General features: G+C 40.2%; 2 protein-coding genes across 2 annotated transcripts in view; one reads left to right on the top strand and one right to left on the bottom strand.

Moving 5' to 3' along the window:
• Positions 1–1,393: 1,393 nt before the first annotated feature.
• The window catches only part of tnrc6ba (trinucleotide repeat containing adaptor 6Ba), a 24,709-nt gene continuing 268 nt past the window's right edge, over positions 1,394–25,834 (bottom strand). Inside the window, exons 2-21 of the mRNA XM_056470034.1 lie at positions 24,631–24,719; positions 23,634–23,655; positions 23,087–23,437; positions 20,130–22,928; positions 18,379–18,531; positions 18,072–18,244; positions 17,906–17,977; positions 16,875–17,081; positions 16,078–16,197; positions 15,748–15,882; positions 15,521–15,631; positions 12,454–12,652; positions 12,191–12,352; positions 11,615–11,785; positions 11,396–11,536; positions 9,868–9,960; positions 9,487–9,702; positions 9,325–9,395; positions 9,098–9,237; positions 1,394–2,872 (exon numbers count right to left, since the gene is read on the bottom strand). Of these exons, the coding sequence (XP_056326009.1) occupies positions 2,305–2,872; positions 9,098–9,237; positions 9,325–9,395; positions 9,487–9,702; positions 9,868–9,960; positions 11,396–11,536; positions 11,615–11,785; positions 12,191–12,352; positions 12,454–12,652; positions 15,521–15,631; positions 15,748–15,882; positions 16,078–16,197; positions 16,875–17,081; positions 17,906–17,977; positions 18,072–18,244; positions 18,379–18,531; positions 20,130–22,928; positions 23,087–23,437; positions 23,634–23,655; positions 24,631–24,687 (5,961 nt within the window). The 5' untranslated portion in view covers positions 24,688–24,719 and the 3' untranslated portion in view covers positions 1,394–2,304. The remainder of the gene's footprint in view (positions 2,873–9,097; positions 9,238–9,324; positions 9,396–9,486; positions 9,703–9,867; positions 9,961–11,395; positions 11,537–11,614; positions 11,786–12,190; positions 12,353–12,453; positions 12,653–15,520; positions 15,632–15,747; positions 15,883–16,077; positions 16,198–16,874; positions 17,082–17,905; positions 17,978–18,071; positions 18,245–18,378; positions 18,532–20,129; positions 22,929–23,086; positions 23,438–23,633; positions 23,656–24,630; positions 24,720–25,834) is intronic.
• si:ch211-141o9.10 (probable endonuclease 4) overlaps positions 25,139–25,834 on the top strand; it is a 4,844-nt gene continuing 4,148 nt past the window's right edge. Inside the window, exon 1 of the mRNA XM_056470035.1 lies at positions 25,139–25,418. The gene's annotated coding sequence lies outside the window, so the exon portion shown is untranslated. The remainder of the gene's footprint in view (positions 25,419–25,834) is intronic.

Below are 25,834 nucleotides of genomic sequence, written 5' to 3'. Positions count from 1 at the left end.
AGAAATGTAATTAAGACATGTGGAGTATGCAAATTTTAGTCGCATTATTGAAGTGCAGTACAGACATGTAAACGCCGCAATCAAACCATCAAACCATCAAACCATTACAGTCATGTAGGACTTTTCACCGCGTTTTGCTACAGGACAGTCACAGCTGTTTGACCACAGACAAAAACTTTTCTCCCATTCGGCGTGCAGTATCAAATTCCATTAAAACAACACACTAATGTTCCTGAGTGAAAGTGCCAAACTGCAGTTTAAAAATGACAAATGAAACGCCTGAAATGACATGAAACTCCAGAGGAAATGTAGATAGATCGATTTACATCACTGTGTCATCATGCTATGTACAATAACATGTAAGATAGGATCATGAAAGGAACTTTCAAAAAGCAACTCATGTAAACACCTTAATCATATTATTGTCTTATTCAGATTAAGGCAAATAGTTCGATTACTGATCTCCATGTAAACATAGTCACTGTGTGACTAAATGTAAATGTAATATAAACCAGTTCCTCCATTTGAAAACCGGCAGCTAAAAAACCTGTTAAATTACAGCACAGAAGAGGGAAGTGGAATCTAATAATATAAATTAAACAGAATTTCTAAATGAAAATGCACACAATTGACAACAAAATTAAATTCAACCTTTATTAATCGTCTTGTTCTTTTTTTAAATTAATTTCTTTTGTAAAATCAGAAACAAACAAACAGAAAAAAAAACCTGAACACGAGTGATAAAGCCCGCCTTAATTTATAATGGTACACAACAACAAAAATAAACAACTGGTACTTTTTAAGTGTTCCTAAAACACCCATATATCCAGCTCAGCTTGGTACAATAAGGTTTGGCATGTTTCATGTTTCAGTATGAATGCCTTCAGTTGGTTGCATCTTCTAAAAAAATCTTTTTTTCTTTATTATAATTATTGCAATTCAGACAATATATAAAACAGAAAAGGCTGCTAAAACCACAACTTAAGAAATATTCATTAGTGCCAATGTTCTTGAACTTGCTGTCTACACACGCTCACTCACTCTCTCGCACACACACTCACAGCCACACCTGCATACGTATCATGCACACATAGACATCAAACACCTGAAATAAAGCTGTCACTCATACATGTACTCACCTCCCTAATCCAGCACTGATCTTTGTAAATACACCACGCTTGTTAATCTCTGGCTGCCACACATTCATTGATGCCTCGCAAAACACTAGGAACGGCGCCTCCATCACCTGGGACTTCACTCATGCATGCACAGGCAGAAAGGGCACCTTGTACAGCTAAGTAACATCCATGTGATCGTCTTTATGACAACATACTCGATTAAGAAGAAAGAAAAAAAAACGAGGTCAGCTTTTTGTTTTTTTTTTTTTGAAAAAAAAAAAAAAAAAAAATTCTGGATTTCACCATCATTTAAAACAAACCAAAAATAAAAAAGACAACGAGAAGTTACAGTATGTCAGACATCAGAACAGTGTTTGAGTAATTTAAGTCTGCATGAAAATGGAGCCGTAACAACGCGAGCGTTCAACGAACATTGTATGATGCATATTTTTGTCCTTTGTTGTTTTTTTGTCTGCTTTTTCCTTTACAGTGCACGCCTGAGTGAGAGCGTCTCAGTATGCGAGTGTGATCTTTATGACCTCAAGGTTTAGGATTCATCCAGTTGAGTCAGTATTTAAGTCCAACTGTTTGCATGTCCTGTTCAAGTCTTGCTGAAGTCTTCATTTAAGAGTAAGAAGAAATGAATGTGTGTGTGTGTGTGTGTGTGTGTGTGTGTGTGTGTGTGTGTGTGTGTGTATGAGTATGTATATGTGTGCGAGTGTCTATTAGTACTGCCTTATGTCCACACACTGCTCCTCCGCACTCCTACCAACATCAGATTTACGAGGAGCTTAAAACACTGCTCAGGTAAAATAATAATAATAATAATAATAATAATAATAATAACAGTGTGTGTACATTTCAACCAGTGTCATTAACAATTTCATCTTAATGCGTTTTGCTAGGTTTGGTAATGCAGTGGGTCTGCTCCTTAAGTGTTTACCTGCATCTGCTGTTTGAGTGCTTATCATTGAATCTGGTCTACATAGGTGTTACGAATGTATACTAAATATTTTGGTGTATATTTATGCGTTATGTGGCCGTCTCAGTTGCAGAGGGCATGTACACAAATCGCCTGTATTTGTATTAATGTGTTCCTGCGTGTGTTTGAGATAACATAACGGTTATATTTATATATCTGTCGTGTGTGCATGTGTTTTTATTTGTCTGTAAGTGTCTGCATCAGTCAGATTGAGTCTGCACCTCCTCCTAGCAGGTCTCCGGGTAGCAGCGCGGCAGGACTGTTCATTTGATGCCGATCTTCCATGGTTGGTGAAGCCCACAGGCTGCTTCCTGTGTAGCCTGGAGTCATGCCGCCCCACAGCCCCGCTCTTCCGGGATCAACGCCTGCTGCATTGCTGCCCACACTGCCGCCAGCGCCGTTGCTGCTCCACTGGGCGAAAATGCTCAGGCCTGCTCCCTGTGCTGAGGCTGGGTCGGACGAGCTGCCCGTACCATCCAAACTCTGCCAGGTAGAGCCTGAGGGGCCGGTTCCACCACTGTTGTTGCTTCCTCCTGCTGTTAAACTTCCTACTGCGGTGCGTTCTCTGTCACCACTCGCAGCACTGATTGTACCCACGGCTCCAGCCCCTGATGATCCCGCCACACCTGCCGGCCCTGAGACGGCCACACCGCCGGCCCCGCTCCCTCCGCTGCCGCTTCCAGCTGCTCCGGCCTGGGAATGTGCAAAATAGCGAGCGACCTCCTCCTCGCTTACGAACTCGGCCAGGATTGTGGTGTTACCTAAAACACACCTGGAAGGAAATGAAGATTACAGTTAAGAGGGTGTATACAAAGCCTGGAGGCCCATTTCTTGTGCAGAGTAAAGTAAAATGGAGTAAAAGTCAATTGCTCTGGTTTCTATAACGACCTAGGTTAATTATACTATTAGCCCCTTTCACTCTGTAATAAATTGCTGTCACATTAACATGGTTGGATTAAAGGGGTGGTCCACTACGAAATCATAGAACAGGAAGAGCTAGACAATATTATAAATAGCTCCAAATCAGCTACGTGTATATTGGACCCAATTCCAACAAAGTTACTGAAAGAATTGCTACCTGTTATAGGAGAACCTCTTCTTAACATTATCAACTCTTCTTTATCTTTAGGCCATGTTCCAAATCCCTACAAGCTAGCTGTTATTAAACCTATTATTAAGAAACCACAACTGGAACCCAGCAACTTAGCTAATTATAGGCCTATTTCAAACCTTCCATTTATATCTAAAATACTAGAAAAAGTTGTTTCTGCTCAATTATGCTCCTTTCTGCAGACCAACAATGTTTTTGAAGTGTTTCAGTCAGGTTTCAGAGCTCATCACAGTACAGAAACTGCATTAGTGAAAATAACCAACGATTTACTCTTAGCTGCTGACCAAGGGTGCATCTCGCTATTAGTTCTACTCGATCTTAGTGCGGCATTTGACACCATTGACCATGGTATCCTTATTAATCGCTTAAAGTCTACAGGTGTCCAGGGACAGGCCCTACAATGGTTTAAGTCATACTTATCTGACCGTTACCAGTTTGTAAATATAAATGGACAGCCTTCACAAATCAGCCCAGTAAAATACGGGGTGCCTCAAGGATCAGTTTTAGGCCCTTTACTGTTTACAATATACATGCTACCCCTGGGAGACATTATTAGAAGACATGGGATCAGCTTTCACTGCTATGCAGATGATACTCAATTATATATTTCAACTAAACCTGACGAGACGTCTAATCTGTCCAAGCTAACTGAGTGTATTAAAGATGTTAAAGACTGGATGACCAACAATTATCTTCTCTTAAACTCAGACAAACAGAATTATTACTTATTGGGCCTAAATCCTGTACACAGCAGATCTCACAACTCGATCTACAATTAGAGGGATACAAAGTTAGCGTTAGTTCTACTATAAAAGATCTGGGTGTCATATTAGACAGCAATTTAACTTTTAAAAATCATATTTCCCATGTCACAAAAACTGCTTTCTTTCATCTGAGAAATATAGCTAAGTTACGAAGTATGCTATCCATCTCAGATGCAGAAAAGCTAGTCCATGCTTTTATGACTTCTAGGCTGGACTACTGTAATGCTCTGTTTGCTGGCTGCCCAGCATCCTCTATTAACAAACTTCAACTAGTACAAAATGCAGCTGCCAGAGTTCTAACCAGGTCTAGAAAATTTGATCACATCACCCCAATTTTATCCTCCTTACACTGGCTGCCTGTTAAGTTTCGTATTGAATTTAAAATATTGCTTCTTACTTATAAAGCTCTAAATAATCTAGCTCCAGCTTATCTAACCAATCTTCTGTCTCGCTACAATCCAACTCGCTCTTTAAGATCTCAAAACTCAGGGCTTCTGGTAGTACCTAGAATAGCAAAGTCGAGTAAAGGAGGTCGAGCCTTCTCATTTATAGCTCCTAAACTCTGGAATAGCCTTCCTGATAACGTCCGAGGCTCAGATACACTCTCCCAATTCAAAACTAGATTAAAGACCTATCTGTTCAGTAAAGCATACACTTAGTGCACCACTTAGGGGGCTTCCACACAGGCTATGCATCTTGCTGATATACACTGTGAACATCAGCTACGCTAATTATTTTCTTTATTCTCCATTTCCACCTGGGGATACTCTTCCCGAGGCCCTCAGACTATGCAGAGTCACTGATTCGATCCAAGACCAACGACGAGATGATCCCAAGGTTTCCATATCCTGGACCTGGCCGAATCCTGAACAACTACTGCGATGGTCATGGAAGAGTGGAGAACATGAGACTGTTTCCTATGACGCTCCAGAGACAGACGAGTCTTCGCTGAGGCCAGCTTCCAGCCTCCGCCACTGAGACTGCAGCTCTGCACAAGACGTTTGGCCAGCGGAGAAATTAAAATGGTCGTGCCCAACTGAGCCTGGTTTCTCTCAAGGTTTTTTTTCTTCACTTCCGCCTTTAGTGAAGTTTTTTTTCCCTCTCCGCTGTAGCCACTGGCTTGCATGGTTCAGGATCTGTAGAGCTGCGCATCGTTGGATTTGCTCTTCAATATTTGGACTCTCAGTAGTGATTATTAAACCACACTGAACTGAGCTAAACTGAACTGAACTTAAACACTACAAACTGAATTACACTGTTCCTATTTACTGTTACCTTTTATGTGAAGCTGCTTTGACACAATCTACATTGTATAAGCGCTATACAAATAAAGGTGAATTGAATTGAATTGAATTGAATTGAATTGAATTGATATCGTATTTTAAACTTGAACTCATGTGTAATGTAGCTGTGCGAACATAAACAACATCTCTGAATGTAAGACGCTCAAAGTTCAATGCAAAGGGAGATATTGGCTTTTAGAGTGTTAGCTTAGCAAAGCCTACAGCGAACGAACTTTGGGGACTACAAAAAAATACATCTGGGTTGGTGAGATCACAAACACTTCAGGTTACATGCATTGACAACGAGCAGCAACGGGGCGTGGTCAGAGGCGCTGTAATGTTATAGCAGAGAAAGCTAAAATGCCGTCCAAACGCTACTATTTCCACAAAGCTTGTTCTGTTTCTGTATTTGGACTTAAAATTAAACACTTCTCTCTTTTGTGGACACAACCCAAAGAGAGAGGTGCTTACAGTTTTATTTTAATTATGTTTCAAAGAATTATAAAAAAAGATATAGCTAGCATTTGACAAAGGACAGCTTCCAGAATCTCTCCCAGTTTAGAGCTCGATTCAGCTAAAAATCCACAAAAAAGGAGCAGCTCCAACCATAATAGACGAAGCTGTGGATTGTGAGCCACAACCTGTAAGTATTTTTATTCTTCAAATTGATCTATTACATGCAAAGTGTCTAACGTTAACGGTATGTTGTAGCAAGGATGTAAACAAAGATGTAAACAAAGGGAAAATCTGTTTGGCACTGTTAACAATTTAGCAACAAATTCATTTATATCTGTCAAATCGTTGTGAACAGCCACAATCTTCAGCAGCGCTGCAGTGGTCTCTATGCAGCTGCTTTCCCTGTGTTCTACATCTCATAACAAACTCGCAAAATATGTAAACATTTCATATTACTTACACATGCTTATTATAACTATATATGAAAGACACTTGTCAAGTTTTATTTTAGAGAGCAGGAGTGGTGTTCAGCGGTGTGTTCAGGCTCAAACTGATACGGCTAACAGCTACTCTGACTGACAGTATTAACACAGCAGAGGCACAGCATTACATCTATACATAAATACAAAAAAGCTAAATAAAATGAAAATTAAAAACAAAGTTAGACAAAAAAAATCAAGTCATTCATACACAACCAGCATCCCCACATTAAAGATCAAAATGGTTTGGTTTACAAATACAATTTATAGAAAGTCCCTAAGTGTCCATGTTAGCCCTGCTTAGCTATCATGCGTCCTCATTTTACTTATGAGCAATAAGCACATTAAGCGCTTTAATTTTGAATGGTGACACCCACAGAGTCATCAAATATAAATCAGAGGTAAACCTCTCTCACACATAACCGTAGATTAGAATTATACATTATAGGCTTTACATTATAGAGAGAAATAACAGATAAACCAAGACTGCAGTTTAGCCAATTTTCCTAACAGATAAGCAGCTCTTGTTAATAGTTGAGCATGCTTTTGTTTCCTTACTCAACATAAAAAGGACATTTACTAGTAGGAATGACATCCCACCCTCCTCATCATGGTCTCTTCATTTTACTTTATTACATATCCATAATACACTTTGATATAGCCTGGTTCATTAGTTCATTGGATCGAATTGCTTTCTCATTACAATCGATCCACTCCAGAGCTTGTTGAGACCACCTCATTCAGGCGATCTCGGACCGATTGTTTTGGCGCGGATCAGAGTGCGATTGCTAGATTCACATATGCCAAACAAACCGTGCTAAGGAGGCAAACGCACCAGGTTCCAATATAAAAGTATACATGTGAAAACACCCTAAGAATGGAGTGTTTACTGTAACTTAGGAGTGTTTTCGAAATAACTAGCAGCCACTACATGTGTCGGGACAAAAGATTCACAGGCATTTCTTTCTGGTAATATTATAGTGTGAATGCATCATCAGCATCAGAATGTTCTAATTGTCTAGAGTAGCCATCTCACATCAGCACATTCTGAATCCGTAAGCGCTAATACCAGCAATTTTCCTTCTATGTTCACAGTTGAATTCCGGCAATTTAAAAAAAAACTGTAGCCGCTTTTCCACTATCGTGCCAAACCATTCTAAGAACACTTCGGTACAGTTACGGTTGTTTCTCCACTGAGGCAGGACTGGCGCGGCGCAATTACAAACGGTTCTCGGCCTGGAATTCTCAGCACGGTTAGACAAATGGTTTTAATATTTTACCATGAAAATGTAATCCATTTTATATCATTATCAACTTTTGATATACAACCGCTGCGTAATTTAATTGATTGTTAAAAATGAAATAATTTAAGTGCTATACTTTTTTATTAGTTGGAAGTGCCCGCTAACTTTTGAAAAGGCCTGTCCAAAAATGTATTTCTGCCACTAATACAAATGCGCTACTATTGTTACATCATCATTGTTTATTTTTTCTGTTATGCACAGCAATTTGAAATATATTATTTATTTCCCCTCCAGTCATTTTCAATCATCACGTTACATTTTGGTCATTTTCCCTCCAAATAAAATTTTCCCAGAGCCGCGCAACATATGACCTCTAAATAAATATGGGTGCTGTGACTTGTAGCTATATTTAGCACCCTTATAGAAGAGAGCGGTAGTGTTTAGTTAAGCGGTTGCTTTCGCTTTTCCACATGAACATGAAAAAAATAGTTTAAACTTTTATTTAAATTTAATTGAACAAAGGGAGCCGTTTTCATTGCGTTACCAAGGCAACTACTGATGCATTTTGTGTAACGTTCCAAAGACCTCTGTTGCAGCACGACAGTGGAAAATGAAACCGTATCAGTGTTGTCTAACCCGGTTTGGCACGGTTCAGCATAATAGTGGAAAAGCGGCTTGTGACTGTCACATTTGGGACATTACATCTCGTAGACAGTGTGTCTTTCTTACAATAAAAAAAAAGGGCACAACTGCAGAAATAATTGTACTGTGATGATTTGTCTTCTATAAAAGATACCATGATTATATTGTAGCTAACCTAATCAACACTAATCTTTTAGCATTAATGTGTTGAAGGTCTGACAAATTTCACCATACAGATTCAATTCAATTCACCTTTATTTGTATAGCGCTTTTACAATGTAGATTGTGTCAAAGCAGCTTCACATAAAAGGTAACAGTAAATAGGAACAGTGTAATTCAGTTTGTAGTGTTTAAGTTCAGTTCAGTTTAGCTCAGTTCAGTGTGGTTTAATAATCAGATTAGAACAAAAATAATGGATCTTTGTATATGCAGCAACAAAACTAATAAAAAATAGGAAAAATAAATTACGCATCTAAAGCTTTCAAATGGACAACATAAATGACAAGGTAATTAACAAGCTAAGTATACATTATTTATTTAGAACTATTCATATTTTATTTATTTATATTATAAAACACCTGCTGCCAGATTGTGGTGTCAAGTATGTGCAGGACTTAAAACTGAATTTACAATGACTTGAAGAGATAAAATTGAGATCTCTGAGCTGGCTACCGTTAGATGCATTGCTTTACATAAAGCCTAGCCATTCTTAATACTTTTTGAATCCAACATAACCAAACCAATACCATCTTATGTAAGAATGCATAAACAATAGGAAAAATAATTAAGAAACTAATTAAGCAATTGCAAGAAACAAAAAAATGCTAGAATTTATTTCTAGTAAATGTGTCATCACAAAAATCACAATTTATAACTTATGATTTTGTTTATGATCTTTGAACAAGCATAAAACGAAGTTCGGAACAGTTTTTCATAAGGTGCCAAATTTCTATGAAAAAAAAAACAGCATCATTTTGAATGTTCTGGGTCAGGAGGATGCAGCTTTATAAACACTTACATGTGAAGTGCGCTCTGGGCTTTGGCTGCTTCTTGGCGAGAGCTGTAGCGAATCAGAGCACTACCTTGGGTCAAACCGAGGTGAAAGGTCAAAAGCGGTCCATGCTGCATACAGATAGTCCTCAAAGTGGAGCCATCAATCTTAAAAAGAAATTATATATTACAATGAAAAACAACTAAAAACCTGCATTTTTCCTAACAAAAAATAAAGTCAAACATATTACATACCTGAGGGGTAAGATTACTCAAAACCAGCCAGCAGCTCCCCTTAGAGGCTCCTCCATCACTCCACGCAGAACCTACGCAGATTGAAAGACCATTTAGTATATATTCAATTACTAAATGTTAACTGAATTGCCTTAACAGTGTTTCAATTTATGTATTTATTACCAGGCCCAAATCTGTTTTCTTGGCTGCCTCCAGAGCCGCTCCATCCTCTACCTACTCGTGGGCCTCCACCTGTCCAGGGAGAAACTGAAGGCTGCTTCTGATGGGTCAGTCCAGGAGGTGGGCGTGGCAGATGAGAGTTGTTGCGATTGGTCTTCCAAGGCTTGTTGTGCCCTATTGGCTCAGGTGGCCAGCTGGGCTTGTATTCTGTGTACTTAGCTGTAAAACACAGGAGACATTCAGAGCATTGGCATTCGTACCAGGAAGAAACAACAAATGATGGAGTTCAGTAACAAGTTAAGTCTTTAAAAATGATCAAAAGTATTTTGACTATATAAATTTTTTTTAAAAATGACCTCTAGTGAGAGGAACTCTTGTTTTTACCTGGATTGTGTGCATTGGTTAGGGGGCTCTCTGAGGCACTGTAGGGCCAGGCACCAGGTGAAGGCAGCAAGGTGTTGAGGGAGGGATTTGATTCTATGCAAAAATAAGCAAAATGCTTATTTGTTAGTATTTACATAAACATGAAAATGACTGAAAATTCCTTCAAAGCTAAGCCTTCTGAGTGATTTTGCTAGAGTAAGTGCATTAGAAAGAAGAAAACAAATCAATCTAATCAGACTACCAGTTAAATGTTTAGAGTGAATCAACAAATCTTACAACGTTAGGAAAAACATCTTTATTTATGTAAAGATTTCAGCTTAAATGGTTGAAATTTGTTTTGTAGACATTAACTGTCTTTAAAGGCCAGGGGTACCAAAACTCGGTCCTGGAAAGCCACTGTTCAACGAAGTTTAGCTTCAACTTGCCTAAAAACATCCTAGTGCTAAATACCAACATTTTGCCTAGAAAAAATACAATATACAAAGTTAAACAGATGAAGTTTAATGGTCCACCGTGTAGTTCTCTGACTGCCACTGCTGAGGAGCACATTAAAAGTGTAGATAAATCTATGTTTATCTAAAAATAAATATATGAATGTAGTTTTGGAGAGAGTAGATTGATTTTAAAGTTAAAAAAAAATATATATATAAAAAATCTTATTGATTATGTCACATTTAACATTGACAAAAATAAGACTACAATGTTGGGACTTTTTGTCAAGTAATGATGATTCAGAAAAATAAAATATGACTAAAAGCAAGTGGCCGCGTCAGATATAGGCCTCAAAACAAGCATTTCAGAGCATATTTGATGATCTGTAGTTGTTTTGATTGGTTGTTTCTGTTTATCTCATACAGTAACTGTGTTTCTTCATGATAAAATGTCACAATTAGTACAACATATTGAAAAATTATTTACTTTAACTAGAAATGGATGATTACATATATTTTTTATTAAATGAACTAAATGTTGAGAAGATTTTAAAACCAAAAGCACACTTCTTTCACACACTTTCCTCATAAAGTCATGTCCTCAGGAGTGAGTGCGAATGGGCCAATTTGTGTGAACAGTGCATGTACAAAAGCACAAACAAATAGAATGCTTAAACAAAAGATTCTACTAGGTGGCAAAACGTGCTAAAATAAGCAAAAAAACTAAAAATACAATACACAGTATAGGTATACAAAAAATTATATCTCAATATTTTCTGGAATGTTGCCAATAATGATAAACATGATAGTTTGCCAATTCAAAAATCTGTTACAATAGGAAAGAGTAGATATATTGACAAGACGTTCTATTGGAGAGATAGAAAAGGGGGGATGGGTTAGGAAAAGGTCGGTATTTGAACTTGGGACACCCACAATGCAGTTGCACTATATGTCGGCAAACTGGAAACTAGCAAAAATATATAATTTTGTTTCTGTCAACAGTTTAAAAATAAATAGTAATGAGTGACTCGTATAATGGATTTCCTATTCTAAATCGCTGTTATCCATTATTCCAAATGTAAGCATAGAAGTTGTACCTGTGTTGTCTCTTAACAGTTGATGCTCAGTGTCATTGAGGCTTGACATCGATGAACCCAACATACTTCCAGGGGTCATGTAGGGATCAGATTCAGGGTCCACATTCGGAAGTCCTTTCCAAGGCACTCCTGGTTGAAACTCTGCACCAGAAAAAACCCACACAATTCATAAAGGGCAAAAATGACGACATTATTTAATTTAGTACAAACAATGTTTACCTGGAGGCCAGCTTGATGTGCCAGTCTTGGTGCCCATCTTGTTTCCAGGACTTCGGTGCCAGTGATCTGATGGACCCTGTGGAGGAACACCCAATCCCTCACCACCTCCCAGCATCTCATACTGGGAATAAGGGGAACCTCCTCTCATTTTAAGAGGAGCAGCAATGGGACCTACATATAAGTGGAACACCACCAAGGTTCAATTACTGCAGAACTGGTTTTGTGTATAACAAAAAAAAAAAAATGTATATATATATATATATATATATATATATATATATATATATATATATATATATATATATATATATATATATATATATATATATGTATGTATATATATATATATATATATATATATATATATATATATATATATATGTATATATATATATATATATATATATATATGTATATATATATATATATATGTATATATATATGTATATATATATATATATATATATATATATATATATATATATATATATATATATAATATATATATATATATATATATATATATATATATATATATATATATATATATATATGTCACAGAAATTGGTACTGCACCATTTTTATGAAGAGTGCTATCAGGAGGTGAAGGTGCTGGAGAGTGGCCTTCCATCATCCACTTGAAACGAGACTGCTGCCCCCCACTGTCTTTCAGCCCAGCTGGCCCACCAACCATGGGACCCAATTCCAGACCAGAGAGACTCATTCCAGGCCCAAAGCCTGTAACATACGGAATTAAATATTACAACATCACAACCACCTCACCATCAAGTTTCCATATGCACAGGCAACGTGAAACTTTAAAATAAAAGCAGTCTCACCAGAGTAAGTCCCTTGTGTTTTCTGATGTAGGTCCGCTACAGATCCTGCCAAGCCAGGGTGTGAAAGGGGGTCAGACATTGGCATCTTTGGGCCACTTCCTCCAAGATGAGAAGGAGAGAGTTTGGAGCTGCCTCCTGTACCTCCCACATGCTGCTGCTGTTGTCTCTGCTGCTGAAGAACAGCCATGATTCTGGCCAGCTAGCGGAAGAAAGAAAAAAAAAACATGATTCAACATAATATCAGATATTCAACAAGAATACTGTATTTTCAATGTACACAACCACGGAGGGTTAAACCCCAATCCGCATTTCATTTTCACATTACAAGAGCAGATGTCAACAACCTTGCATTTGCACCTTGGCATTTGTACTGCCTAGCCGTTTGTTTGACTACAGCAATGTCTCCTATGGCAAATCTGCATAAACATCAAGTATCTATGTGGAAGCAATAAAGAATTGTATCTGCTTTTTTACTTGAAATCATTTCCATTTATTGACAGCATTTTTAAAAAACTTCTTAGAAGAACTACTATAGACCGACAGATAGACAGATGTAGATCACATTTACAATAAACAGAATAGAAAATAAAAATGATTTTTGACATTGAATGGTTTGACAAAATAGATTAATTGGTTCTTGGGAATGACTTTAAGTTTTATTAAAGGGCACCTATTTTACTCCTTTTACAAGATGTAAGATAAGTCTTTGGTGTCTCCAGAATGTGTCTGTAAAGTTTCAGCTCAAAACACCCATAAGATCATTTATTATAGCCTCCAGAATCTGCCCATTTGGTGTCTGAGTATACTGCAGCTGTTTTTGTAGCCTGTGGCTTTAAGTGCAAAAAATGCTTCTCCTGCATTTCATCAGGTAAACAGCAGTCAGTGATAGAGACAGACATAGATGAAGCTGAAATACAGCTCATTAGTGCAAAATACCAAGTAAGCTTATTTAATGTATTTTTGGTGGAGTTTATTCACGTATTAGCATCAACTGACACCATGGTGACATGGTGATTAAAGTGGTTAAGAATTACATAGTGATTTTACTGTCTTTATTACAAACATGCGGTTTTAAAAAATATTTAAACTTATAAAAATCCCAGAGAGTTAGATCAGATAGGTTAATCCCAGTTTCTTTGCAAAAAAAAAAAAAAACTTCTGTGGACGTGTTTACATGTTAGGGCTGCACGATTAATCGAAAAAAAAATCACTATCTCGATTCGACCCTACACACAATCTTAATTCAGCTTTTCTACGATTCACCCAATTATATTTTCAAGGTCAGGCGAGAAGAGTAAGATGCACAAGTCTTCACAGCAACATGGACTCCTTAAAATGGCGTTAAAAGGGTCACACACTGTATTTATAGGGTATAATTTACCCAGAAATGTCATTTCTGTCTAAATGTAATGATGTATTCGTGGCTGTGAAATCACATGAGGCGACCGTGAGCTGTTTGACTACCAAGAACGCATGCGTGCACACCAATCATGACTATTTTAGTGAACACAACCTGCATATGCTGTGAATAACAAGTAATAAAGTTGTAAATAACATTCAGTTTGTTGCACAGAGCGATTGTTTAAGAGCCGCGCTGAAAGAATGATTTGCATGTGTGTTTTTTTTCTCAGAGTGATGGCAGCCATGAGCTGCACTGGGAAATGAAAGTGAATCTGGTGTTACACCAAATTCTGTGATAATCGTATTCTGTGACTCTAGTGGATGCTGTTCTCACTGTTTGGCTTGAACTCGCTCCCACAGGCACCGGTGTGCACGTCATTTAAATGATCATAACACATTTTACAGTTATGATTACAACAAGCATTTGATATGTTTATTCTTTCATAGCTAACACAAAGTGTTGTGCATGAAAATAAATGTTTACTGTGACAGTATAACTAGCCTATATAATGTTGAATATAATGCAAGAAGGAATCTGATAATGACAAATGTCTCATTTTACCAGTGAAAACAAATGGTCTAATAATGCTGTCAATGACAGATGACAAGCATGTCTCAAACATATAATAATTCAACATCAGAATTATGAATAGTTGTATTCTGATGTCATCATTTTACTGTGAATTAACAAACAGGACATACTGAAAGTCTAAAAGTCATATTAATGACTATACAAAACTTTGCATTTTAACCAACAGTAGACCTACACATAGGCCTAATATTATTATTATTATTGTTTTACCATATGTTTGAGAATTAACAATAATAATAATAGCTTACCAATAATAACCTTTATTTTACATCTACAGAATCGTGAGAAATTCATGATCTTGATTTTAAGCAAAAAAAAAAAAAAAAAAAGTCGTAATTCACATTTTAGCCAGAATCGTGCAGCCCTAATACATGTTATTATAGAAACGTGGCGCCTGTCAATTAATTTGCCAGATTTGCTACTTCACGTTGTGGTGGGCCTCAGGCCTCACTGGGATTTGAGTCCTATTTTATTTCAGTAAATTAAAAAAAATAAGAGACTTGTTTGGTTTATATTACTCCAATATGACAGTGGACACACTATACCTACACACAGTTCTGCCGAGAAACTGAAAGAAAGGTGAAATCAAAATAGCGTTTTTTAGATGTTAGCATCAGTATATTAGTTATAATGATATTTATTAGCTAGTGTGCTCCAAAAAGTAACAAAATTCACATTAAGCAACATAACCATCCAAAATAGCAGTTTATTGCTTCCACGTAAATGGATTGAAGATTTGTGTTGAAGTCACCTCATTCTTCAGTTTCTCAACAAATCTCCTGACCAACCAATTGCTCTCTGGTATCTTACATGTCCCACCCTTTTCAAGACACCATAGTTATATGCAATGCTTGAGCTCAACCACTCTTACTGACAGAGCTGCGCTAAAAACTAAATTGGTTGTTTTAAGTGGAAGAGCTACTTTATGTCTTGCCCTGTCTTCATGTTTTTATTCAAATTAAGTGACACACTGAACTAAAATTCATATTTTAAGGCACTTCACTGGACTTTTAAAACTTTCTGCAATAATCAATGACTTGAGCTGTAGTTACTGTGCTCAATAAAACATTGTACCTGTTGGGGGTCTGCTTGTTGTCGTATGTTTGGGGGGAATTTGCGCTGGTTCTGTAACAGCTGCTGCTGCTGTTGTTGCTGCGGTTGCTGTTGCAGTAGGAGCTGACAGGCCTGGAAGAAAGTATGAGTCACAAGGTCAAAAGAAAAAAAAACAAACAGCTGTAGGGAGTGCATGGAGTCTGGACTGCATATATTATGTTCTGAGTGAGCAACAAGGAGCTACCCACCAGCTGGAACTGAATATGTGGTGGGTAGATGCTGCTGAGCATGGCAATGTGCTGAGGGGAAAGCTGTGGAGGAAAGATGCCTCCCCCAACACCTCCACTGGGAGGAGGCATCTGTTTCAGCACAGAGCCTGGCACCTGCAGCAGAAATGAATTCTATTACCAAGACCGCATCTCACGTGCTTTGCATCCAGCTCTATTTCTATAACTATACAATCTTATCTAATAGACAATACGAAATGATAAACAACTAAATGTCCACCACTAAAATAGCATACATGTCAGCATAACAGCAGAGCTCAATACTATGTATAATATTAAATCACCCAGTACCTGAGGTGACAGGAACTGATGAGGCACTTGTGCTCGCACTGATGGGTTGATGGGTGGCACCCCTGGTTGGTGCCTTGACTGTGCCATCCCTCCTCCGCTACTAAACAACTGACCACTTGCCTAAAGAAATTGATTAGAAAACAGTTAATAAATGTGACAGCAAATGTCCAGAATAAAGAGTCTCTCATTCACACAATACCGGTTCTGCTCTGAAACTAATTTTTTTAAGGGTGTTACAGAGTGGAAAAATCTCAAAATGCTGTCCGTAACACTGCAGTGTGTACACAACTTTTGTGAAAAAATGACATCACCGTACTACATGACCAGAGAAAAGAAGAACCTCTAACAACAACAATGGCAGACTGGAGGATGGTGTTTGTGATGCAGGAACTGCTAGGATCATTAGCACCATAATAACAAAACCTGGTAATGCTGTATCAACTAGACTACTAGAGGTGAAGCAATAACATTTACACAACTCAGACATTTTCAGATATATGTGCATTCACCATCATCTTCTTGCGTTTATTTGTACTATAAACACTGAAGGTCTTCATGCACATGCTCGCTGAATTCTTCTGTGAATTTTTTGTATCCTGCAGCTGTCTGTGTTTGTTTAAAGTGCCACATACACGTGTAGCATATGCATTTCACCCTTTTAACACATTTTTTTCATTTCCATCCAGATATTTCTTGAAACGATGCATGTATGGGCACCAACATTTTAGAATGCCCAAAAGAAAAACATGACTGCTGTAGTGTGGAGATTTTTTAGAGACATAACTAGAAGCAAATACCTTGTCATAGTAAGGCCCAGGTTCACAAGCTCCCACCTCTTTGGAACCAGGTGAACGGAAGACTGCTCCTGCCCCACCTCCACGACCTCCTTTACGCATCTCTCCATTGTACTCATTTAAGCCCATGCCACGCTTCTCTCCTTCCATCTTTTTGTCCTGTGGAGGACCAGGGGCCAAATCCAAGGAACGGCCACTTGGGTCCTCTCCCTATTAACAGGTCAGCATTGTTAAATCTCATAGCTTAACCATAAAGGCCAGTGCACACCGAGACGTTTTTTGCTCACGTTTTCCGTCGATGTTTAACGCCTCATGACTAAATAAAGGGCGTCAACGTTATCGTGCACAACAATGCGCAAAACGCCAGGTGCAAAAGCGTCATTTTAAAAAACGTCTCATGCTAGTTTTTTGTTTTGATGCGCCGCGTCAAAACCTTCTCCACCAATCAGGTTGGCACTTTTGTTCACGTGTACGAAGCTGCTTAAGTTACAGTAAACAGCACTTGCTCAAGCGCAAAACTGTCAATGCGAGTGCACATTGAAGAAGATGCCCAGAGGCGATCTGAACGTGGAGCTGTTTATTGCTCTGGTGAACAATAATCATTTCTTCATCACTAGAGCTGCTACTTGAACCATCAATCCATAACAACAAGCGCGTGAACTTTGTCGTCTTCTTCTGCGTTACAAGCGGGTGTCTGAAGCTTAAAGTTGTGTAGCGCCATCTAACGTCAAGGAGTGATTTTGCATACTCTGTTGCTCGACACCTGTGAAAATCATTTGGGTTTAAATCCGGAAAAACGTCTTGAAAAACACTGATGATAAACACAAACGAAAAGCATCCCGGTGTGTACGAGCCTTAACATGTTGATGAAGAAGCACTATAAAAATATTATTTAATATAGTATTCACAAATATCAGGTAATCAGGTTTAAACGCAATTATTATTAAACCCAACCAACAACAGAACTACATCGGATCATTTGAATCAGTTTTTTGAGCCACATTACACACCAATATATTCCAAAATGTTCTTACCAAAATCCCCATATTTGAAAACTGTCTTGTCATTGGGTTCATCCAAGAATCTCCTGCACCTTTCAAGGAGCCCTGAAAAAAAATTGATTTATTAAACAGAAATAAAGATCCTGAAGATTTTTCAGATTTTAATAAATATTGTTCCCTAGCCTGACCAATGGCATACCTTGTTGCCCTTTTTGGCTCCCCAGCCTCCAGAATTATATGAAGAGCTGCTGCCTTGGGAACCAGCACTGTTCCAAACACCACCACTCTCGTCCTCCTCCTCCCAGCTAGGGTTACGTGAAGCACTGACTGAACCCTCTCCTTCAACCCAACCATCTTGCATAGACTTTGAACCTGCAAAAATATCAACATTAAACTGTTTAGAATCTTACTATTTACCTTTAAACTGTTCAGAAATAGATACATTTAGGATTGGAATTGATCCAAACACCACCATAACTAGTTTTAAATCTAGACTCTAGACTCACCAGACTTCACTGGATTGGATGAGGGGTCACCCCAACTTGAGGCCTTGCCATTGTCATCCCAACCAGTGGGAGCTTCAGTAGGTTTACCCCAGGCTGAAGTACCATTGTCCACACATGGACTGGAAGGAGAGCCGCGACCTCCCCACCCAGAAGCTAAAATATAAATAAAGGAATTAAATATTTTCAAAATTAGCAAAAGGTATGCAGAGACCTTTTTTTAGTTTTAGTGTTTGATGCTGAACTTCAATTACCAATGGTTAAAGAGCCCATATTATACATTAATAAGGGTCATACTTCGGTTTTATGGGTCTTCAACAACATACTGATATGCATGCAAGATCAAAAAACACTTTCATGGTCTTCTAATATGAATTTATTTTTACCTAATTATCCTAGCGACTTCCATATGAATCGTTCAGCGATTCATTTGTTCCCAAACCCCTCCTAAGCGCGAAGCTAATCTGCGCTGATTGGGCCTATGACAGCCTGTTGTGATTGGTCGACAGCGCTCAGCACGAGACAGAAAAATGCCCAGCATTGTTTGTCAAGCCCCCGGTTTGCCAACATTGGAATAGGATCCGATCGCAGCGGACGCCCAAAACACACTTCATTGTAAAACTTACTCAACAGTGCTATTCAGACACCTTACCACCAAAAGTAGTGTAGTTAAACACCAGCATATTGCTTCATTCTTGACTATGACACACATTCAGTATTAATCCACACAGCAGCAAAAGCTAAACTATTCTGAACCTTGACCGCTGCACGTGTGTAGGATCAGCTGATGGTGGCCATAGCAACAACAAACGGCAGTGGAACACGAGCTCACAAACGCATTTAAATCCGTAAACAAAGCGGCACGTGACACATTTCAACGTGGCATTAGACGTGATACGAGAATATAAAGAGTTAACCTGATTCAGTACAAGCGGTTACAAGTAACAAAACACAATTAAATACATCATTTGCAAGATAAAGAAAACAAGGAGACAGCCATTTACTTACACTTATGAAATGTGTCGTGGGCCAGGTCTGATTTCATTAATTATCTTTCATTTTGGAGCTTTTCTCCCTTCTCAGCTGTAACTTAGATCATTTCTATTTGCAATCATTGCTGTGGCACCTCTTGCGTAAAGTGTTATATGTCCTCAAGGCTTACCTGTCCCCTGCTTTGCAATCACATCCCCAGCCAGGGGGTTGTAGCGCCCACCAGCGCTCCTCCAGCGTGCAGCAGCCTGACTTTGTGCCTAATAAACTGGCCTTATTTTGCACGCATCCCTGGTGTATTGTCTGTCCATTCGTCTCACAAGTCTCATACATCAGTAGTCTTTTCTAATTCTTCCTTTAACAAACGAATGAATCGCCCATTTCCCTCACACAGCATCTTCGTGACTCATGATGACTTCAGGATCTGTTTGTATTTGCTGCTGTGTTAGTGGGCGGGGCCGCAGGTTTAAATTTTACCGGGTTGGCGTGCGCAACAATTGGGTGGGGCTTATGTTTCGTAGCCACGTCACGCCAAAACGGCTAAAGACTCGTTTTGAAGATGAATCATTCTAACCACTATGAGTCGATTCTTTTTTTAGATGAATCAATAGTTTTAAAAACTGTCCACTTTCAGATTTAAGCCTTAGCTGGATATTTCACTTCACTTAGAGCTGTGTTACACACTACATGGAAGGTCATTTTTAAAAACCCACAATAGGGGCTCTTTAAATGAAACTATAATTTGAAAAAAATAAGTCTCTTACCTATTCCTGACCCCTTGCTTGCTGAATGTGCGATGTTCATGTCCCTATTCCCAAGACCTGCTGGCATTCTTCCTGGTGGTGGCTGTTGCAGGGGTGGGGGACCCTGCTGAGGGGACACTGATTGTGCCTGGCCAGTTGGGGCATTGTTTTTATCCCACAAGTTGACACTTTTGTAGTTGTAGTTGCTGGGGTCACCCCAAGCAGATGTTCCATCATCAATTTCCATTTTCCTGCTGATAGACTGTGGAGAAGGTTCCTCCCAACCGCTGGACTCTGAAGTATCTCCAGGGCCACTGGAAAGTTGGGGTATAGGCCCTGAATTCCACCCTGAACTTTGGCTCTGGACTGAAGGACCTGCTGGTCTTCCCCAGCCCCCTTGCATGGCCCCTGTGTCCACTGACTGACACTGCTGAGGCTGTGATTGTGGTTGCTGCTGCTGCTGTGCCTGGCCTTTCTGTGAGGCTGATTGGCTGTTTGGCATTTGTGAAGGGTGCATCTTCCCACCCCAACCTTGGTGAGATTTTCCACCCATGTCTCCACCCACCCCTCCCCATGTCCCTCCAGGAGTTCCGTCGTCCCAATTACCCCATGTACCCACTTCTGAGTCCCCACTAGTACCTCCACCACCCTTTCCATCCCACCCCCCACTACACGATTTAGACTCTTTTTCTCCCCAGTCGCTGGTACCTCTCGGTCCCCAGCTGCCTGCATCCACCCTCCCCATTTCTTTCCATCCACTTGATCTTGTTCCTTTCTCCTCCTGACTATCTCCCCAGCCACTTCCTCCTGTTGATGGAGTACCCTGTGTTTGGAAATCTCCCCATCCACCCGACGAGCCTCCTGCTCTCCGTTCTCGCCACTCATGTCCCTCGTTTTCCCAGCCCTTAACTTGGCCTTCTGATGATGCAGTCCCTCCCCAACCCCCAGATGGCTTGCCCTGCCCACCAGCTGAGCTACCTCCTCCACCTCCAGATTGTGAGACGCTAGGGTTTTGGATATTGACACCTGAGGGTGGAGGGCCTCGGGTATGCAAAGAACTGCTGTTGCTACTACTGTTGTCCCAAACTTCACCAGATGAAACTGCGGGTGGTTTGAGGATGGAGTTTGAGTTTAAGTTGGCATTTAGAGATGCAGTTTGGAGCAGAGAGGGGGAAGATGGATCAGTAGTTGTGCTCCCACTAGGACCAGAGTACGGCTGGGCATGAGCAGATGCACTAATAGACAAGGAATTTGCTCCACCTGGTGCTTTTGCTCTGCCTCCATCTTCCAAATCCCATGCCACATTCTGACGAATTTGTGTCTGACCCCAACCAGTATTGGACAGCACTCTGGGGTCCAGATCAGACCGGCTAAGAAGATCCTGTAAGGCCACTTCAGGGTCAGGAGGCTTATGAGTGCGGTGGTGGCCATGGCGCTGATTGCCACTTCTGGAGTTTCCTCCACCACTGGAGGATGAGGTACCTTCCCCACCTCTGCTACCCTGGCCTCCCCACTCACTCAAATCTCCTGCTCCCACATCCCCAACTGCTTTCTGATTGTCCCAAGCTCTTGTCATAGTTGAAGGTGTGGAGGAGGTTGTCGTCGGGATGCTGACACTACCGCCACTACTGCTGCTGTTACTGCTTGAGCCATCTTTCCCACCTTGATCACTGACACCTCCAACACCACTGGATGCCCCCCATTCCCCACCCAACATATGGTCCCCACCCCACGCTCCCTGAGATACCCCGGGGGTCTGACCCCCACTTCCTGTTCCCCAGGCACCTGCCCCTGTCAAATCTCCCCGATCGTCCTGGCCGGGATATCCCCATGCCTTCCCACCTTCGACAGACAAAGAGTTCCCTCCTGCTCCATCATCCCAAGATTCAGTCCTTGAGGCACCCGTTTTGGAGTTTGCAGGGAAAGGCTGAGTTCTCCACAATGATGAGCTGGTGGAGGAGGAAGACGAAGCAGAGCCTGCTCCTCCACCTGTGCTTCCAGAGTCCATATCAGCCCCCTCTGTCACCCCAGTGTTTTTTGGTCCTGCTCCTGGTTCCAGTGCTGCACCACCCCATTCTCCACAGGATGGCTCTTTGTCTCTGGATTGCATTTGGTGAAGTTGGTGCTGATGAGAGGCTTGATTCACAGAAAGAGGGTTGCTGGCAGACAAAGATGAGCTTTGGAGGGAAGAGGAGCCACCCTCTGTTGCGACTGTCCCCGCCCCTTCCTGTACTAGGGCTGGCCAAGCAGAGGGATTGGCATTAGGGGTAAAATTGGCACCTGGAATCCCACAGCTGACACCAAAGGAGCTATCAGAGCTCCCTGGGAGAGGAACAGCTTTGGATATGGGGGGCAATGAGCCTGCTGCTACTGCATTCCCCCCTGTGAGTTCATGGGAGGATGAAGCCCAAACACTACCAGACTGCATACATTCATTGGGTGAACCAGAGGATGTGGGCGGAGAGGTACTGCCAGAATTGACTCCTTTCCTTCCGTTCCCTCCTCCCACAACTTTCGCTTGCTGCTGGAGATGCCTCTCACCCCATGAGGCATTGCAGTTCAGAATCCCACCACTGTCAGTACCTCCTGCATCCCCTGACTTTGATCCATCCCCAGCAGCAATACTGGGCCATTCCTCCAGGTCTGACCGGTCCACTATCACCTTTTCCCTGCCCTGAGAGAGGGGATGGCTGCCAGAGCTGGTCCCCCACATGGAATTTGCATAATTTGAAGAAGAAGAAGAAGAAGCAGCGATTGATGAGGCGGATGACGTATGGGGCAGTGAGGGAGCAGCTGGACCCACAGGGCCCTGGCTTGGATCTGAAATAAAAAAGAAAATCTTCAAGATATGCTAAACTTTGTGACACAAAAACCAAGCAAATGTAATACAAACTCTAAAATATAAATCAACTCACTCAGTGTAAAACAGAGTAAAAATGTAACTATGCAATTGAAATAATTAACTTGATTATTCTTACCTGAGGCAGAAGCCACCGTTTCATTGGGGCTGTCTCCCCCGCTGTTGCCTCCCCCCAGCAGCATGGAGGACAGTGGTGGCTGGCCCCTCTTCAGTAGCACTTTATGGTCCTGCTGGCAACGGAATCGAGGGGGCACTTCACGGGGCATGTAGCGCTGAGAATTCGGTGTGCTGGGGGAGGGCTGTCCGTTGGCCACCGCCGGCCGCTTAGCATTGTTCCCACCCTGAGGGAGGGTGCCAGCAGCCGGGGTGGCAGCGGATGGGGTTGAAGAGGGGACGGGGCCAGGGCTAGGGGAAGCTGAGTTGGGGGCGGCAGGAGACTGTGCAGATGGAGGCTTGGTCAATTCTGGCACTGTGTGGAAAAAAGTTAGGAGCAAATGAGAGCAGAAATGCAGAAAAACTACATTTAGGTAAAAGAAAAGAATAAATCGATTCACACGTTAACAAAGTGGACACTAAATGATATGCCTCCTTGACAGCACAAAGACACAATGTCTCAATGTCAGTACACAGTACAAATATTAAAGAAGGAAATAAAATATAGTTACCTTTATTTTTTTGCTCTGCAACCTAAAACAATGAAAAACAAGATTCAGATTTAATAAAAAAATATATATTTTAATTTACTCAAGGCACACAACAAAGTTTGAAGGGCTGATGCTTAAGTTGTGTTCCTTCTCCATCTCTTGACTATGTCCCACCTCATTTTATAAAATTATTTAAAGTAGCCTTTCCCACTATTAACAACAAAGCTTTAATTATTATTTTAATTGCATCACAAAACTTCACAATTGTTCAGTAAAGTTTAGAGGAAATTCATATGCTGAAACCCTCTAGCACCCCTGACAGCAACATGTAAATATTTTTGGAACCTGTGAAATATGAGTTTTGCAATGAGAAAAAAAAAACTAATTAAACAGCCAACGTAACCTATCTGTCTGTAGCACACATATGTCAGAGTACCTGACAGGAAAATCTGGTCCAAAACAAACATGTTAACTACATCTTACAAATTGTTTTTAGGGATTTAGATATAGTAGCAAGATTAGATTCAGTGTGTGTGTACGCGTGTATGTATGTATATATATATATATTTTTTTTTTTTTCAGCGTCCACTTTCCTCACAGCAGTTCAATCTGTGTCTTCCACTATTTTTCAGATGCACTTGTGTCATATAATTGTATATTGATATACACCCTACACCCTCATACCATATTGTTGATAAAAACAAATCAAAATTTCAGACAATACACATAAACAGCCCAGCTATAGCATGAATGCTAATTAGGTGACAACAATCATTCTTTTCATGAACAGCCAGCATTAGTATTTCTACACTGATATTTTGACAAACAGGTATCTGAGGCTTGGATGATGCATTTTACTATTAAAACAATGTTATTCTCTAGAAAGCCCTTCTACATTCACAGCATAAAAAGTTACTCCAGAATGTTATTTCAACAATAAAAATTAACACAGATCTTCTTAAACACTGTATGTGCTTAATTTAATAGTCAGAAATAATTAATATAACATAGCAATTACCTTCTGTGAGGTTTCCCGTTTCCTTTTATCTTCCTTTTTCCTTTTCTTGTCTTCCATGAACTGCTGTTCCCTTTCCTGGTGCTCCTTTCCTGAAAAAAAAAAAAAAAACATCAAATACTAATGTTCAACTGTAAAACTTTTCCAATGTATATAAACTGCCAATTCCAAGTATACAATATCAAGGATCTGCCAAATACATATGTCTAGTATCACCTTCCAACAGTCCAGGCACTAAGAGGTGCTGCTGTGTTACCAAACCAAATGCTTAACAGCACGATACAAAACAGCGGCACCAAACGCATGATCATGACATCACAAATCTATGTTGGTATAATTTAAACGAAGGCTCGATTGGAGTTAGCACCGGTCATTAAGTAAAACGGACGCCAATGAAATTCATACTGTGATATTCATAATGGGGAAACTCTTGCTGCTATCTGTCTGGGAGCCTGCAGTTGGCAGGGCAGAGTTGTCGGACAGGCACTTCGTCCACCCGCCCATTTCCTCTGGTGAAATATAAAATATAGCATGCATTCCTTACTTCGGCGAACAATTCGTGCAAAAACAACTGTTAAATCCAGTGTTTTAACGGCACTAACGGAAATACACCGAACTAACGCGTATGCTTTAGTGGTCCTGCCAATATCGGGTTTATGTTACTCAGTTAACGTTAGCTAATTGCTAGCAGGAGATATTAACACATCCTAAACGTGAACCTGAGATATTTTATTAAATTCTCCCAGAAGCCAGAGTCTATTTAGGTACGGATCGTAACACAAATCAAAAGGGTAAGCAGCTGTCAAAACAAAACATGCATAAATATGCAACTGCTCAAATATGGGCAGCAGTAACGTTAACGTAACGTTAGCGAGCCAGGACTGATAGTCGCGATACATATCATAGCGAAAGGACAAACCCAGCTTAACTTGTTTTAACGCAAACACAATCCAGATTCATTAGTGTGTTACTATATAACCACGAGTGTGTTTTCACGATTGACCAGCGGAAAGCTAACGTTAAAGTTGCAAACAGGCAAATGCTAACTAGCTGCCTGGCTAATTTAACTAGCAACTGAGCTAGTGGCTAACAGATGTCGACGAAGAAAAACCGTAACGTTACCACGCTAAAACGCTTTCACGTAACTGCGGTTTTTCAAATGCATATTATTGTCATTAGATGCAAGCAACATTTCACATGAAACAAT

Source organism: Danio aesculapii, chromosome 12 (assembly GCF_903798145.1).
Source record: "Danio aesculapii chromosome 12, fDanAes4.1, whole genome shotgun sequence".
Lineage (NCBI taxonomy): Eukaryota > Metazoa > Chordata > Actinopteri > Cypriniformes > Danionidae > Danio > Danio aesculapii.
This window is presented reverse-complemented; position numbering and strand designations above follow the sequence as displayed.